The sequence below is a fragment of the Populus alba genome, chromosome 1 (assembly GCF_005239225.2).
Source record: "Populus alba chromosome 1, ASM523922v2, whole genome shotgun sequence".
Taxonomy (NCBI): domain Eukaryota; kingdom Viridiplantae; phylum Streptophyta; class Magnoliopsida; order Malpighiales; family Salicaceae; genus Populus; species Populus alba.
Window position 1 is genome coordinate 36,291,807 of NC_133284.1, and position 17,459 is coordinate 36,309,265.

Genomic DNA, 17,459 nt, shown 5'->3' on the forward strand with positions numbered 1-17,459 from the left:
CCACCCACAACAACCCACAGCGCCGCCCTTGTCTTCGGTTCCAAACCATCAGTCGCAACCATCGGCCATTCAACATCAGCGCCGGTCACAGCCAACGATCAAAAGGACACGCTGATTCACTGCCTTCAACAACCCGCAGCGCCGCACCCATAACAGTTCCTTGTCTTCGGTTCCAAACCAACAGCCGCAACCACCACAGACACCACCGCCTCTTCCCTTGCAATGCCAGACCCATCAGAACTAGCAGGCTTCGTGCGCCGCCGCCGGACAGCAGCAACAATAAGTCACAGAAGCCAGCGGCAACAGGTCGCAGAAGCTAAGGAAGAAAGGAACAAACACTGGATTTTAATTAACCTAGACACGTCACCTGTCACGTCATATGCCTCGTCAGTGTTGACTGCCACGTCACCTGTCACGTCATATGCCTCGTCAGTGTTGACTGCCACGTCACCTGTCGCGCCAGCGTTGACTGCCACGTCACTTGCCTCACCAGTGTTGACTGCCACGTCACCTGCCTTGTCTGCGTTGACTGCCACGTCACTTGCCTCACCAGTGTTGACTGCCACGTCACCTGCCTCGTCAGCGTTGACTGCCACGTAACCCTTCACTGCCTCATCATACGGTCAGAATTTTTACCCATTGAAAATCATCATTCTGGTATGTTTTACACTTGTTAATCAGTTAGCATTAATATTATTCCTTGTGCTTACCCATAACTAGATTACATAGCCCACTTTTAAATTAAATTACTTTAATTTTGAGTCATTGAATATCTGATCCTCTTAGTTAATTGTGGAGCTTGGTTAAATTAGTGGGAAAATTGAGACATTGTGTTTGGATTACTTGTGTGCATTTAGAGGACTTACGCTGCTTGCTTGCAGTTTTCCTGGTTTAATCTATCATTACTTAGTTTCAAAAAAAAAAAAAATATTTTTTTCTTTATTTATTTTATTATTATTAGCTATAATTTTATTTTGCGTTTTACTTGCGAGTGTTATTTTGTGATCTCAATCTCAGGGTTAGTTTTGCATGCATTTACATAGTGGTCGTCTAGTAAACAATCCAGAAGTCATCACTACCATGGACCCGAACTCCAGTAATGTTCTTAGAGATATTCAAGAACAATTACAACTTATGCGAACGGAAATGAGCAACATGTCTAATCAAATGAACAATCTTTCTGGGAGAATGGAGTCCATAGAAACTTTGCAAGTAAGACAATCTAGTGAGAGTGAACATTCAAATGACAACCCTATAAATCCTCAAAGACCAGTTCCTCGTAGGAACCGACATCATAACCAATGCCAGGGTTAAAATGACTTTGATGACCCTAATGATAGTGAGCATTCCAATGACTACCATCAAAGACCAGTTCACCCTAGGAACCGTCAGTACAACCGCAATCAGGGCCATCACGAATATGATGACCCTGACGAGCGAGTCATGAGGCATGTTAAGGTAGAAGCCCCAACTTTTGAGGGTCAACTTGACCCATGGGTTTTTGATAGATGGATCCGTGACATGGATCAATTCTTTGGCTGGTATAATCTATCTGAGAATAGAAGGGTAAGATTTGCAAAGATGAAACTTGGTGGTACCGCTCGACTCTATTGGGAAAGTGTAGAAGAGTCTTTGATTAGGAGGGGTCAACCCCCTATCACTGATTGGGTTGAAATGAAGACTAAGTTAGAAGAGAAGTACTTGCCTCGTTCTTATAAAGGAAATCTTTTGGACCAGTGGAATAACCTGAGACAAGGAGGCAAGTCTGCCAATGAATATGTGGCACAATTTGATGAGTATAGGATGAGGTGTGCAGTTAGGGAGGATGAAGTGATGACCCTAAGTAGATTTCGAAAAGGCTTAAATGATGACCTTAGAAGAGAGGTTGTGCTTAGGGGTGTTTATACCCTTGATGAAGCTTATACCCTAGTACAAAATTACGACTTGGTCACAAAAAGCCAATGGACAAGACGTCAGGACACTCGTAATACCCCTTCTAGGCCTCAACCTGGTAGTAATAACTCCATATTAGGTGCCCCACCTCGTAAACCCAATCCTTTGATTTCCCAGATACCTAGAGAAGACAAGGGTAAGGGTATTTTTCATGAAGCACCTAGAACTTCAAGAATTCAGTGTTTTAAGTGTCAGGGTTTTGGTCATATTTCCTCTAGCTGCCCTAATAAGGCTTTGTTCATCAAGGGGCAAGAGGATGTGGGTGATGAAGATAATTGTGATGATAAGATATATGAACCCAATCCCGATGATTTTCAAGATCTCAATGATGAGGATGATGAGTCTCACTTGCTAGGATGTGTTAGGTCTATACCCGCTCAAATCAAGACAATCAGGTTAGGTGTGGTTAGATGTGCTTTAACACAACCTAAAGGAACTGAGGATTGGAGAAGGACTGCTATCTTTTACACTTACATTAAATGTGGAGATAAAGGGTGTAAGATCATCATAGACAGTGGTAGTTGTATCAATGCAGTTTCATCGGGTAGTGTATCCCGCTTAGGCCTAAAGTCTATCCCACACCCTAAGCCGTATAGTGTGTCGTGGGTTAATGATACATCTATAGCAGTCAAAGAGAGATGTCTTTTTCCCATTAAGATTTTTGACTATCATGATGAAATTTGGTGTGATGTCATTCCCATGGATGTGGGGCATGTCATTTTGGGTAGGCCTTGGTTATATGATTTGGACGTTACAATCTTTGGACGATCAAATTCTTGTTCATTTACTTTTCAAGGTAAAAAAATCCAACTTATTGGATTACCTCCAAGGCCTAATGATAACAGTCAAAAGAAGAATAAAGTGAAAGAAGGAGGACTTAACATAATAAGTCCTAAGGAGTTTGATAAGGAGATTTGTGAGGAGTCTGTTGTGTTTGCTGTAGTGGCTAAGGAGATTGTAGATGACTTTTTAGAAGAGCCACCTGAAGAGGTACGAGAAGTGTTGAAAGAATTTCTAGATGTTTTTCCTTCTGAACTACCTGATGCTTTGCCTCCTATGCGTGATGTTCAGCACACCATAGATTTTGTCCCTGGGGCCACGTTACCAAGCTTGCCTCACTATAGGATGAACCCGAGTGAACATGCTGAGTTGCAAAGGCAAGTATGTGAGTTGTTACAAAAGGGATTTATACGAGAGAGTTTGAGCCCTTGTGCAGTACCTGCACTGTTAACACCCAAGAAAGATGGATCATGGAGAATGTGTGTTGACAGTCGAGCCATAAATAGAATTACAATCAAGTATCGTTTTCCAATTCCTCGATTGGATGACATGCTAGATATGATGGCAGGAGCCCAAATCTTTTCTAAGATTGACTTAAAAAGTGGGTATCATCAGATTAGGATCCGTCCTGGAGATGAGTGGAAAACAGCTTTTAAGACTAAGGATGGTTTATATGAATGGCTAGTCATGCCTTTTGGCCTGTCCAATGCACCAAGCACTTTTATGAGAGTAATGACACAAGTGCTTCGGCCATTTATGGGAAAGTTCTTGGTGGTATACTTTGATGATATTCTTATTTACAGCAAAACCAAGGAAGAACATTTCGATCATCTTATTCAGGTTTGTACCACCCTAAGAAAGACAAGTTTGTTTGCAAATGTCAAAAAGTGTTCATTCTTTACTGATCAAGTGGTCTTTTTAGGGTTTATAGTATCATGGAAAGGAGTTTCTGCTGATCCCCAAAAAGTTCAAGCGATAGTAGATTGGCCGGAACCTAAGACTATTCATGAGGTTCGTAGTTTTCATGGGCTTGCCACTTTCTATCGTCGTTTTATTAAGGGATTTAGCACCATCATGTCACCTATTACAGATTGTATGAAACAAGGTGAGTTTAAGTGGAGTAAAGGAGCTAATAGGGCATTTGAAGAGGTTAAGAAGAAAATGACGGAGGCCCCAGTAATGCGGCTACCTGATTTTACTAAAGTGTTTGAAGTAGAATGTGATGCTTCGGGAGTTGGCATAGGTGGAGTACTTAGTCAAGAACGTCACCCTGTAGCTTACTTTAGTGAGAAACTTAATGAGGCAAAACAAAAGTACTCAACTTATGATAAGGAGTTTTATGCGGTGGTTCAGGCCTTGCGCTATTGGCGCCATTACTTGTTACCACAAGAGTTTGTTCTTTACTCCGATCATGAGGCCCTTCGCTATCTTAACTCCCAAAAGAAGCTTAATCATAGGCATGGTCATTGGGTTGAATATTTGCAAGCATACTCATTTGTTTTGAAACATAAATCTGGAATAGAGAATAAGGCTGCAGATGCTTTGAGTCGTTGGGTGACGCTGTTATCTGTAATGAGTGTTGGAGTCACAGGATTTGAGAGACTTAAGGAGGAGTATGAATCTTGCCCAGAATTTGGAGAAATATACTTGACATTGAAGGATGAGCATCACCGTGTTATAAATGGTTATCACCTCCAAGATGGGTACCTATTTCGAGATAATAAGCTTTGTATCCCGAAAACATCTGTGCGTGATTTTTTGATATGGGAGATTCATGCTGGAGGTCTCTCAGGACATTTTGGAAGGAATAAAACCACGAAGAAGTGGAACGTCAGTTTTTTTGGTATAGTTTGAAAAGAGATGTCGCCAAATTAGTAGGTCAGTGTCGAACTTGCCAACTCGCTAAGCATAGAAAACAAAATACTGGTCTTTACACTCCATTACTCGTGCCTACTTGCCCTTGGCAGGATGTAAGCATGGATTTTGTGCTTGGGCTTCCACGTACTGCAAAGAAACATGATTCTATTTTTGTGGTTGTCGATCGCTTCTCTAAGATGGCCCATTTTATTCCTTGTACTAAGACCACAGATGCTTCCAGAGTCGCAAAACTCTATTTTGACGAGATTGTCAAGTTGTACGGCCTTCCCCAAACCATAGTTTCAGATAGGGATGTTAGATTTACAAGTTATTTCTGGAAAACCCTTTGGCATATGGTGGGAACCAAATTGAAGTTTTCTACTGCTTACCACCCCCAAACTGATGGTCAAACTGAGGTGGTTAACAGGAGTTTGGGTAACCTTTTAAGGTGTCTAGTGAGTGATCATAATCGGAATTGGGATCTGATTCTTCCTACGGCCCAGTTTGCCTATAATAGCTCCATCAATAGATCAATAGGCATGAGTCCCTTTGAAGTTGTACATGGTTACAAGCCTAGGAAACCTTTAGATCTTCTTCCTATGTCCCTTCATGCTAGAGTGTCTGAGTCAGCCGAGTCTTTTGCACATAGAATTCAGGATTTGCATATTGAGATCACTAAACAAATTCAAGCAAGTAATGCGCAATATAAACTTCAAGCTGATGCACATAGATGACATAATGAGTTTAATGTTGGAGACTATGTTATGATACGGATTAGACCCGAACGGTTTCCTTCGGGAGCTAATCGAAAATTGCATGCACGTAGTGCCGGGCCTTTCAAAGTGCTACAACGGGTTGGTCCAAATGCTTATGTTCTTGATTTACCATATGATTTTGGCATTAGCTCTACATTTAACATTGAGGATCTAGTTGCATACCACAAACCACTTCCTATTCCAAATGACCCATTCGAAACACCACTTAACCCCCCTCCTGATGATCCTAATGAAACCTCTATCCCTTTTACCTTGACATCAGCACAAAAGGATAATATTGATGCTATTCTGGATGAACAAGTTGTTTTTAACAGGAATGGTGAGATTCAGCGGTTTCTAGTTCGCTGGGTGGGTCGACCCGACTCAGACTGCACTTGGATTACTAGAGATACTTTGCAGCAGCTTGACCCAGATCTTTGGGAGTACTATCAGAGTCGGCCACTGCTACACTCGACAGGGTCGAGTTTCTCTAACCCCGGGAGAGTTGATGGGGACACCAGGCCCACGCCACAGATTACACGAGTATATGGACGGAGACGACGTAGAATGGCCCAGCCTGTCACGCTTTGGTTGGGAGACTAAGCCCATTGGGCCTATCTCATTGTTGTTTTTATTTATTTAGCCCATTTGGGCCGGCTCATTGTAATTTTATTTATTTAGCCCATTTGGGCTTGCTCATTGTTATTTTTATTATTTATGTTAAACAGTTTGGTTTGATGGGCCGAGCCCAATAGCAGGATGTTCTAGGTTGAGACTATTTATATGCTCTTTTGTTATTTGGGAAGACACTTTTGAATGAATGAAAAAATGCAGATTTGCACATCTCCAACCCCTCTCCTCTTCTTTCTTCTTTAAAGCTTCTTTCTTTTTCTTGCTTTAATTCTTTTACTTATTGTTCCGCGTCAAAATCTAATTATATTTTAATATATTTGATATTAATAAAATTATTGATTACTTATTACTAACTAATACAATTTCAATCAAAACTCTTCTTTTGCATAAAAAATATATTAAATAATTTTTTAGCACTTTTTGATCAATATGTAAGAATGACTCTTTAACATAGAAATATTATTTTGACTATTCAATGCATCTCTTCTCTTGGAATTGTAAAAAATAAGAGATTAATACCAATTTTTTTGTCCTTTTCTTTTGACTTTCTATTGAGATGCTCTTATAGTAAAAACTAGGTTATTGCTCATGTTATACTATGGGTCGGATTAAATTGTTTTGGATATAAAAAAAAATATACAAGTGGTGTTATGTGTCTTTTAGCAAACAAAATAATAAACTACATGAAAATTAACATGATATGACCTGATCAACTTAATAGGTCCACTGACAACCCAAAAGACCAATACAAATGTGATTTTGATTAAAGAAAAAATCAAGATGATATTTTTTTAAAAAAAATATTGAAGTAACAATATATTAAATCGACTCAAACCAACTTGCGTTAAATATGTCAAATTCAAATATTCATGTTATTAGACCCTGATAACCATATAAAAAAAAAATTAAATCTAGTTCTCAATCAACGTAATGTTGAAGGATGAAATTCAATACAAAATTCAACTAAAAAACAAGTCGAGTCAACTTGAGTTAACCTGTCAAACTTAGATCATGAGACTAGGATAACCCATAAAAAGCAAACTGAAATAAATTATGAAGCTCAATTATCAATCCATCCAATGTTGAAAGATGAAACAAAAAAAAAAACCAATAAAAAAGACATAAAAATCACCTGAGTCAACCGATGAAACTCATGACCCTGATCATGAAACTAGGATAACCTCATGGAATACAAACCAAAAAAAATTATAAAGCCTAATTTTCAATTAACTCAATATTAAAGGATGAAATCGGAAAAAAAAATCAACTTAAAAAAGGATAATAACACTCAAGTCAATCAGCTTAACTCACGATCTGGGTCATAAGACCGTGATAACCCAATAGAAATAAATAAATAAAAATATGAAGCTCAATTTTTAATCAACCTAATATTGAAAGGTTAGATTAAAAAATCAAATAAAAAAAGATAAAAATAATAACTTGAGTCAACCCGAGTTAACCTGCTAAACTCGGGTCAAATAATTGGGATAACTCCATAAATTACAATTCTCAATCAACTCAGTGTTGAAGGATAACAATGAAAAAAATATTCAATAAAAATGATAAAGAAACCCAAGTCAACTTGTTTAACCCGTAAAACTCGCAACCCGTGTCCTGAGACCATAATAACCTCATAAAGATATAAAAAAAAAATAACTCAATTACTAATCAACCCACTATTGAGGGATGAAGTTGAGAAAAATATTACTTAAAAAAGAACAAAATAATTACATGAGTCAATGCGGATAACTCGTAAAACTCATATATAACCTAGGTTAGGAGATCAGGATAACTTAATAAAAAATAAATCAAAACAAATTATAAAGTCCAACACCTAGTAAACCCATTATTGAAGGATGAAATTGAAAAAAAAAATTGAGATTGAAAGAATTTAAAAAAAAGGTCCTTAAAAGTTGTAAGGACCAAAGTGAAAAGGTTTTGGCATTTTATTGTTTTGGAACATGGAAATGAAAAAAAAATTGAGATTAAAAAAAAATCATAATGTTTTTTAAGAATGTGAAAATAGCTTTTGCATTTCACTATCTATTGTTACAATGAAATAAAAAAACAAAAAAAAAAAACAAATAGTATATGTTGATTAATAATTGATGCTTTCAAAGCATTGCCTGATTCTTGCTCAAGGCCAGCATATTTCTTTGACCATGGAGGTTCCCACCCCACTCTCCTAGCTTGCTTGTAGTGAGAAAATAGGAAAGACTAAAAAAGTGTGAGTTCCCATGGTTTTGGGATTGTAACAAAGACGGGGGAAGAAGGCCTAAACTGTGAACTAGTTGGAGACAAAAGAGTAATTAATTTAGGGAAACAAGTTAAAATTCATGTCAAGAGACATCTTTGTCTAGCAAGAGACATCTTTGTCTACCTTTTTTATTCTCTATGCATTTGTTTTAATTAACATAAAATACCTGGAAGCTAGGAAAAACAATTGTTTAAAATAGAAGAAACGAAATATTTGATAAATTTTGGTTCTAATTCAAAATGTTTATTACAAATTCAAAAGAATAGCGTACACTAACTACAACTCCCTAACAAGGAGTTGAAGAAAATTTATTCTTTACAAAGCAGTAAATGACCATTTTATTTTGTTTTTTTAGCACAATGTTTGGGCAAAATAAATCATCACACTTAGAAAATACCTCTTACGACTAGTAAAATTGTATTGTATATTTTGTTGTTTAATTAATCTTATTCTATGTTTGACAACATGATAACTTTTATGATTATAATTTGAAACAGTAGATCAAAAACTATAAAATATAATTTTTTTAATAGAGATTTTAAAAGAAAGTTTAGAGTAAAACTACGACGTGTATTAATAGATTATCCAAATACTTTTTAATTTATAATTGGAGTAAAACATAAAACACAATAAATAAATAAAATGGAGTCTCATTGTCAAGTTTTTTTTTTTTTGGTCAATGAGAAATCGATCCATTTAACTATTGAACTATTATATAGAAAGAAAGATGATCCTATAAACAAAAAGAAAAAACCAAAGACGTCACAACGAAACAGGCCTTGCCAATAAGCATCTCAATGTTCTCTTGTCATTTCAAAACTACAGAGCAAGGGCAATGGCACTTACCATACAGTCGTGCAACCCACTTTTACCTTGAAACCACTCCAAAATCCATGTCACATAAAGGAAGGCACAATAACTAGAGGAAAATGGCGTGGTTATATATATATGCTCTCTTTTTAGCTTGATCATTATTATTCAAATCTCATATCTAATTGTATGTATAAAATAATATTCTATGAATTCTGTGTTTGTACCATATTAGATAGATTAATGCAGTTTCCATCTATACAAAATGACCCTAAAACATTTAAATGGATAGCAAAAAAAAAAAAAAAATGTTATACAGGATTATTAGGATTCAAACTGCATATATATGTGAGATATAAAACTCTCATGATTTTTTATTATTCTTGAGATAAATTATATGATTTTAATCATATTATACAGATTAATTTAGTCTCCAAACATGAAAATCGACTAAGAAGTATCTCATTAGACAACACTTTTCGATGTTTTCTAGTGTCATTTCAATGGCTCTCAACTTAACAAAACTAATGAAGAGTAATAATATTTAACACATACCATAAGAGCGTGCAGGAGCAATTTTTACTCTAGTATAACATTGGATCAATGCACATAAATTAGGGTTGATTCTGATTAAGTCTTTCAAGCATGGCAGAAGAAATATATTAAACAAGACGAACAGACATTTCCCTCATGACAATGTCGAAACACAAGGTGAGACAAAAGCACCGTCAGATCCCAATACCGATACAATACAGACTTTGAGCTCACATATATATATATTACCTTACCTCTTTTTCTACAGCAACATTTTTTTTTTTTTTAAAAAGGAAAAATAAATGAGACCATGCATGCAAGTTCAAATTCCTAAAAAATACAACAAGAACATGGCATGCATTGATAACCACGTAGACCACTCAAAGATTACAAGCTGGATTGGAACTTACTCTACTTGATACTTAGCAAGTTTATTCTGTTCAAAGTGAAAACGACAAAGAGGTAGAGGAGGAGGCTAATGGGAGTGTGGTAAAAAGGCTTAAAAAAAAAGAAAAAAAAAAAAAAAAAGAGGAAATGAAGGAAAGCAGTCAACGTTGGGCTAACGTAAGCTAGCTGTGTTTGAAGCAAATGTGAGAGACAAAAGGCTGTGAAAAGCCGTCATGTCGTTTGCTTTATTTGCTCATCAAAAAGAAGGTTATGATATAAAGAAGGTTTCGGTCTTCCCTTTAAAAAGATGTGTTTGCGTCAGGCTTTGCTCGGAGAAAATCATAGTTTGCGCATAAAAAACATTGTGAGTGGCCAGGAGCATGCCGGTGCCAGCTACCGTGGAAAACTGGTCAAAAAGGGCTATCCAAACCCACATCACTTGCTAGATCACCTTCCAAAGACCAACTTAATTATTTGATTACTTAAATAAATTAATAATTAGCATGTCTGCAGAGGTAAACTTAATTATATTCTGAGGATAATGTGGAATTAATCGCCAGCAATTATTCTCTGGCATTCATAACGCTCCATCTCTTGGCTACAACATTAAGACGGACTCAAAGCATGTTTTATATTTCAACACTTGATTAATTTTTCATGTTCAAGGTTTGATTACGGTTCAAGATTTGCATGACAAATTAATACATGACACGTTTTATGAATTTTATGATAATTAAGGAAATATTTCCTAGTAAATCTACTAATTAACTCATAAAAAAAAATTAAGCTAGCTAGCTTAATAATATCATTAAGAAAACTATATATCATGCTGACATGCAAACTTAATTAATCGTAGCACGCAATATATAGGTTTAGATGTGTTTTGATGCATCGATTACAAGCTAGCTAGGCACCAAATAAAAGCAAATGCAGACAGTAATAATAATTACAAGAACCTGGCTGCATGGAGACATGGTCTCTCCTTATTAACAATATATTGACCTTACCATTAGGAAGAATAAATATAAATATAACACAATTAGTGTGTCGATCGACAAGGTAAAGTTTGGTCTGAATATATAAAGATTTTTAAACCAAAGAATCCAGCATTGTAATAATAAAATAAAACAAGTGATGGATTAACTATGGGATTAAATAAGAAATTAATAGAGAGATTAAAGAAGTTGGCCGACATGCAATGCATTAGCCTATCATTTTAACGGTTATCGTGAGCACACCAGGAACAGTGCCTCCGGCTTTTTGCGGCGACATGTTCCTATTCTGCCTTTAACTTCCCCAACACTATAATCACACCCTGTATGTTCTTGCAGCACATGCCATCTCCCCCCATTTACTTTAGTTTTTTATTATTCTTAATCATGTGCCATTAACTAATCTCCGAGAAAATATATAAAAAAATGGAGTTCGAGTACTGCCTCGATCGGTGCTTCAGCTCATGTTAAAAATTGTTTTTGTTCCAAGAGTTTCTTTTCCTTTTCTCTTAGAATATCCCAGAGATGTTCATCAAATTAGAGATGTTCATCGTTTGGGTTCATTGCAAGATTTATTTATTGAAGAATGTTAACATTCCTTTAAAAAATTACCAAGAAAATGGTATTCACACATGTATATATGTATGAATTACATGTTGGTGAGAATATGTTCTTCTTAATTCTCATTGATTTCTTTTAATTTGTGTATGCCGAAACCAATTAAGATCATAGGGTATATATGCGGTCCATCAGTAGAAATACAAGCCACAGGAGCCATGCATGGTAACTGCCATGCATCAGGATTCAGAACCGGTCCGGTCCTCTCCTTTCTGTGATGTACCGATCAGGCATACCTCATTTAGACCAACTCAATTTGACTCCCATCTGCTATTTTCCTCTCAGTTTGTTTCGCCCTAAAAGGAAAAGGCAAAGACAGAGATTAAAAAGATGAAAGCGTTACACTCGTAAAAAAGCTGTTAGGTTTGATCACGCTCGTCGCATATATATATATATATATATATATATATATATATATATATATATATATATATATATATATTACCAGGATGCTACCTCTGCATGCTATCCTTGCCTCGCCTGCCCTTCTTGCCAAGTTCTAGTACAACCCTTTTGCTCATCTTCTTTCTATCCTTGACCGAAGAAAAGTACTCGACATATATGTATACGTGTACCCTGGCCGTTTGATTCGGATTCTGATCACAATCCAACGGCTGTTACCTTTGACTAGATCATGAACATAAAAGGCTAAGCCTAGAGATGACACAGTTTTGAGAGTACCAAAGCCACATTTATGGATTCTTATGACATTTAAAGCCGTTTGAGGCACAAAAGCAGCTCTACCAGTAGCACCACTGCATGCTACGCCATGTCCGGTGTATTCCAGGCCAGGCAATGTCCACCTGCGAGCCCTTGTACTGATTGAAGGAATTAGAAAAACACCCTCTTGATTAATTTTTGATAAAAAAATAAAAATAAAAATTCCTGCTCATACATAAGCGAAAATTAGTGCTAATTATGGTTGCTAATGGGCAACAGAGCAGAAAAGGAGACACTCCCACAGGCATAATCGAATAATATCGTTATCTTTTTCTTCACCCATCTTTCACACTCAAAACATGCCCCTTCACCTTGCCTGTGCCCCCCCCCTTCTCTTTTTCTTCTCTTCCCATCTGCAAAAGGCTACCTACGTGGCCCCCAATACTAAAAGGAGCTGCTTTCATTTTTCTGTTAAAAGGAACATCCGTACGGACTTATCCCTCCTTTTTAAGCTCAAAATTTATAGTCTGTTGCATTAATGTTCAAACTGATCAGTTTGTAAAAAGGCACTTACTACTGTTCTACATTGGACATGCCGCTGCCTAGTACTTGTCTTCGTGTATGAGACTTGGCATGCGTATTGATGTGCTCCATGTGAGCCAAGCATTACTTGTTAAAAATTCCCTTCGACAAATTTTAGACCGAAAATTCAAAGGCATAATAATTAAAATGCTGATTTTAAATTATACATATACCAAATATGCTAGTATTTCATACAATTCTATTTTTTTTTTTTTTAAAAAAAAAAAGTATTCCCACACACACACAATATAAATTGTATGATTTTATTGAAATAATATTTGTATATAATACCACCAGTTCAACTTTTTTTTTTTTTTTAACTTCAGAGTTACATTCATTGTTAATATATTATGTAAGTTTAAAAAGTTTTAAATTATTTAATATAAATAAAATATAAGCCCAACTGCGCTTGTAAGCTTGGACATTAAAAAAATAGCCCAACCTGCATGCCTGGTCCTATCTAATTTTTTTAAAAAATTTCTTGTTATCCATCCCATTTCTTTTATCTGTTTTTTTTAAAGACGACGGATGAAGTACTGTTTGCAATAGCAGACAACATGTCGTAAGCTTTCTGTAGATTTCATAGACATCGTCGGTTTGATTTTTTTTCTATTTATTAACCTATTTTTTAATCTAGAAAACCTATAAAACACTCTAAACACTTTGATAAGCCTGTCCATGACAACAAAAAATCAAAATCAAATCGAAGCCAAAATAATTCAAGTGGTCAGATCTACCTCCTTGTACAAAGAGATGGGAAAATAAATACCTAGATCAAACTCCCCTCATGAAGCGAAACCCATTAACACTAAAATCAAATATTTCGGTGGTTGGAATCATCGTTAACGATGAATTTCTCTCTCTACACTAGAACCCAACGAGCCCCTCTCTCTTCTCTATCAAAAAAGGACAGAGAAAAAAAGAAGAAAATAGAATTTGGTTCCAAAATTATGTTTTTGAAAATTAGAGGGGTTGGTTACCTAATAATTAAAAAGGACAGGGACTAAAATAAACATTTCAAATAAATCTCAAGTTCATCACTTGTTTTACCTGTTTTTTTCACTTTGATTCTGTTTTTCTATTCAACTCTTCATCCTGAAAAAACATGTAATTAAATGCTAATTTGAGCTCAATTGTGTTAAAAATAGGATGAAATTGATTTTTTTAAAATTTAAATTATTCTAATTTATAGTTAATGGTGAAAGGATGGACGGTGAGATGTGCTACAATCAAACTCCCACTCGGCTTAGAATTTTTTTTAATTTGCTTGAAAATCAGCTTAAACTAAACCCATAATTGAAACTAGTCTTGAATTTTCGTTATAGCCCATAGTTCTGAGCTAGAATAAGCTGGCTCATGGAAAAATAGAAAGACCCAAAGTCAATCTGTAGATACACACGAATTCTAGGAAAACAAAAGAAATGAAAATGATGATAAATGGCCATATATATCCGGATTGATACCTAGCTTGCTTCAAATGGACGAAGAAAAGTCAAACTCTCCCAGAGTGTAAGCTATCTTATTTCTCGATACTCATGGGATAACACTGATCATTAAAGTATCTGCCCATGATTTTATAGAAATATTCCTTTTAAAGATCTTTCCTATCGAAGGAAAAAGAAACCGTCCAAATCCAAAATAAAACAATCCACGTATAGAATCGAAGGCCATAAGAATATTCATCCATCCATCCATTATTAATTTGCTCGAAACCCACAAGTAAAGAGAATATGTGACCGACCCCCATCGAAATTCGAGCTGATCTATGTCACGCCACTTGATAATCTTCAACTTATAAACAAGTGTACATATGGAATAAAAAACAAAGCTTTATTCATAGCAAAAATTATAAAATAGAATAAAATCCAGAGAAAAAAAATATATTGTTATTAAATATGGTTCATATCCACTGTAAAAAAGAATCAATCTAAACTATCTAGTAGATAATCTAATAGTAAAAACTTGGAATCAAAATGCTTACTTTCCCTGTAGTTTTATATTCGAGTCCAATTATTGTTAATATGATGACCACTAGAGATTTATAGAGTTGTTAATTTCAGGATTCGTGAGATTAGTCGAGGTCCAAATAAACTAACCTAATATGCATATTAATATTAATAATAATAATAAAATCAGTCTAGAACTTATCCTGTGCACTCAACAGGTCAACATGTAATATAATTATCCGGCTAAAACAATTTTTTATTTTTATTTTTTGAAAAAAAGAGAGAGAAGAATTACTGCTAAAGTGGTAATCGAGGGTTGAATAAAAATGGAGAAATAACCTGTAGTAGATAGGGTCCAAAGAGAAGGGCATAAGAGACGCATGAAGGTCACGTCAAGAAAAGGAACAAAAGGTTTGTGATAGCCACGTTCCTGCCTTGCTCTCTTGCTCTTTGCTATTTGATTATCTTGATCATGTAAGAGATGCAGAAGAAGCAAGGCCAAAAGCCGACAACAAGGACGGAGACAGCCGTCTATTAACCCACAACTCCCCTCTGTTAAAGCCTGTTCCTTGTGTCTCCCCCCTTTACATGACTTTCTTTTTTCTTTTTTTTTTTCTTTTTTTTTAACCCAATGCACAGATTATGCTTCGGAAATTAAATGCTTAGAATATGATCGCCCATACACACCATTATCTAATGAAGATCTGTTTCATTGCATGCATGTTATGTTTCCCATGGCCATTCTGTTCTTTACTCCACGCCTTGACCTTCTATTTTCTCAGCAATAAAATAAGCCTTGCTTATCCTCAGTTTTTACTGTCGACATGTCTTTGCTGGCTATAATATAAAAGAAAATGATTCATTCTAACTATTGACTCCATAACAAAATAAAAATAAAATTAAAATATTTATTTTTGATATGATTTTAAGTTTAAATTTTGTGGTTATTAGTATGATGGTCACTAAAAACTTATATAATTATTAATTTCAGAACTTGTGGAATTAATCAAAGTACATGCAAGCTGACCCGAATACCCATATTAATAATAAAAAATAATTTATTCTTTAGAATTGTTGTGATTAGTTCTAGAAATATGATTCTTTTTATGCTATTTGAGATAATAAATAAATAAATAAATTATGTATGTGAAAGATTTTCTTTTCATAGTCTCCTCTGGAATTTTTGTTTTAATGGTAAAAAAGGTAATATGTATATATCTTACCAAGTTCTTTAATTTAAGTATATATTTTTAATATTAATATATTAACTTTTTTAAAAAAAATCAATGTAAACAGCGTTACCAAACACCTGTAAAAAGCGACCTTAATACCGAAGACCCCCCTGAAGCTACATTGCTCTAGACAATCTCTCTCTTTAGCATGCGTCGAGTCGCTGACGACTACATGACAGACCAACTTTATCATTACAAAAAAAAAAAAAACTCTTCCCTTCAAAAAATAAAGCATTAATTCTGCTGAGTCCTTACACACACTAATTCCGTTGCAGTACTCGTTAGCTTCAACCCTCCACTGTCTCCTCTATAAATAGCACCAGAACCCTTCCCTCATATCTCACCAAAGCTCTCAGTGCTCAACACATCCAATACTCCAAAGCAGCAGCTCTCGTTGTTTCTTGATTCACTTTCTTGCTTTCAAAATGTATCAAACCGAGTCATGGGGGTCTTACATGCCAGCAAGAACCAGCCTCGGTGACCCATTGGAACGCATAGGAAGGCTAGCCTCGGAGAATGCAGTGGTGATCTTTAGCATAAGCTCATGTTGCATGTGCCATGCTATAAAGAGGCTCTTCTGTGGCATGGGAGTGAACCCAACAGTGTACGAGCTTGATGAAGACCCGAGAGGTAAAGAAATGGAGAAGGCTCTCATGAGGCTTCTCGGTAGCTCCTCCGCTGTTCCCGTTGTTTTCATCGGTGGTAAGCTTGTGGGTGCCATGGATAGAGTCATGGCTTCTCATATTAACGGTACTCTTGTCCCTCTTCTCAAGGAAGCCGGCGCTCTTTGGCTTTGATTGATGCTTACTCTCTTCGTATTTTAAAGGAAATGACTTCACGTATAGTAGCAAATTAAAGAAAGCAGGGGAAGAGGAGTGGCGTACGTTTTGAGGGTCTCCTCCATTTTGGATACACTAATGACCACTACTAATTATCATCAAATGTCTTAATTTCTGCCTTTAATGTTTCTTCCTTTTTCTTAACCCACATTTTAATTTTTTAATCTGTGGGTCTTTTGGTTTGCTTTGCATGTTTCCCACTCATCTTGGTCTCAAGAAAGAAATGTAATTGCTCCCTCCTCTGTATAGAAAAATGCAAAAAAAAAAAAAAAAAAACCATCTGTGTTCCTTACTTTAAAGTTAATTAATCCTTCGCTGCTTCTTTCTCTGCAATATGATCGGACATACAACCGCTGCGTCTTTCTTCTTCTCTCCAGTTAACAACAGTTAATTTGACCACAGCTTCTTTTCACCATGCTTGGTGGGGGTCTCCCCCAAAAAGCAAGAACCTGGTTTATAATTGTTCCTACTGCGCCGTAAAAAGACCCGTTCCCGGATTTGAGCCGGGAAACTCGCCTGATTAAACCCCACGTTGAAAGGTTCTTTTCTTTCGGTGGTGGGGATGGTGGTGATCATCTATTCTCTGATCACCGTACTGGCTGCTACAGCTCTTTCATTGACCGT

At 36.0% G+C, this 17,459-nt stretch overlaps 2 protein-coding genes across 2 annotated transcripts; both read left to right on the forward strand.

Moving 5' to 3' along the window:
• The first annotated feature begins 1,080 nt into the window (after window positions 1–1,080).
• Window positions 1,081–5,948, forward strand: LOC140955235 (uncharacterized). Its single transcript, XM_073407293.1, has 4 exons — window positions 1,081–1,212; window positions 1,345–4,563; window positions 4,701–5,283; window positions 5,347–5,948. The coding sequence occupies exons 1-4, from the start codon at window positions 1,081–1,083 to the stop codon at window positions 5,946–5,948; spliced, it is 4,536 nt and encodes a 1,511-aa protein (XP_073263394.1).
• A 10,309-nt stretch (window positions 5,949–16,257) lies between these two features.
• On the forward strand, window positions 16,258–17,134 carry LOC118055294 (glutaredoxin-C1). Its single transcript, XM_035067149.2, has one exon. The coding sequence runs from the start codon at window positions 16,422–16,424 to the stop codon at window positions 16,791–16,793; it is 372 nt and encodes a 123-aa protein (XP_034923040.1). The 5' UTR covers window positions 16,258–16,421; the 3' UTR covers window positions 16,794–17,134.
• Window positions 17,135–17,459: the final 325 nt, after the last annotated feature.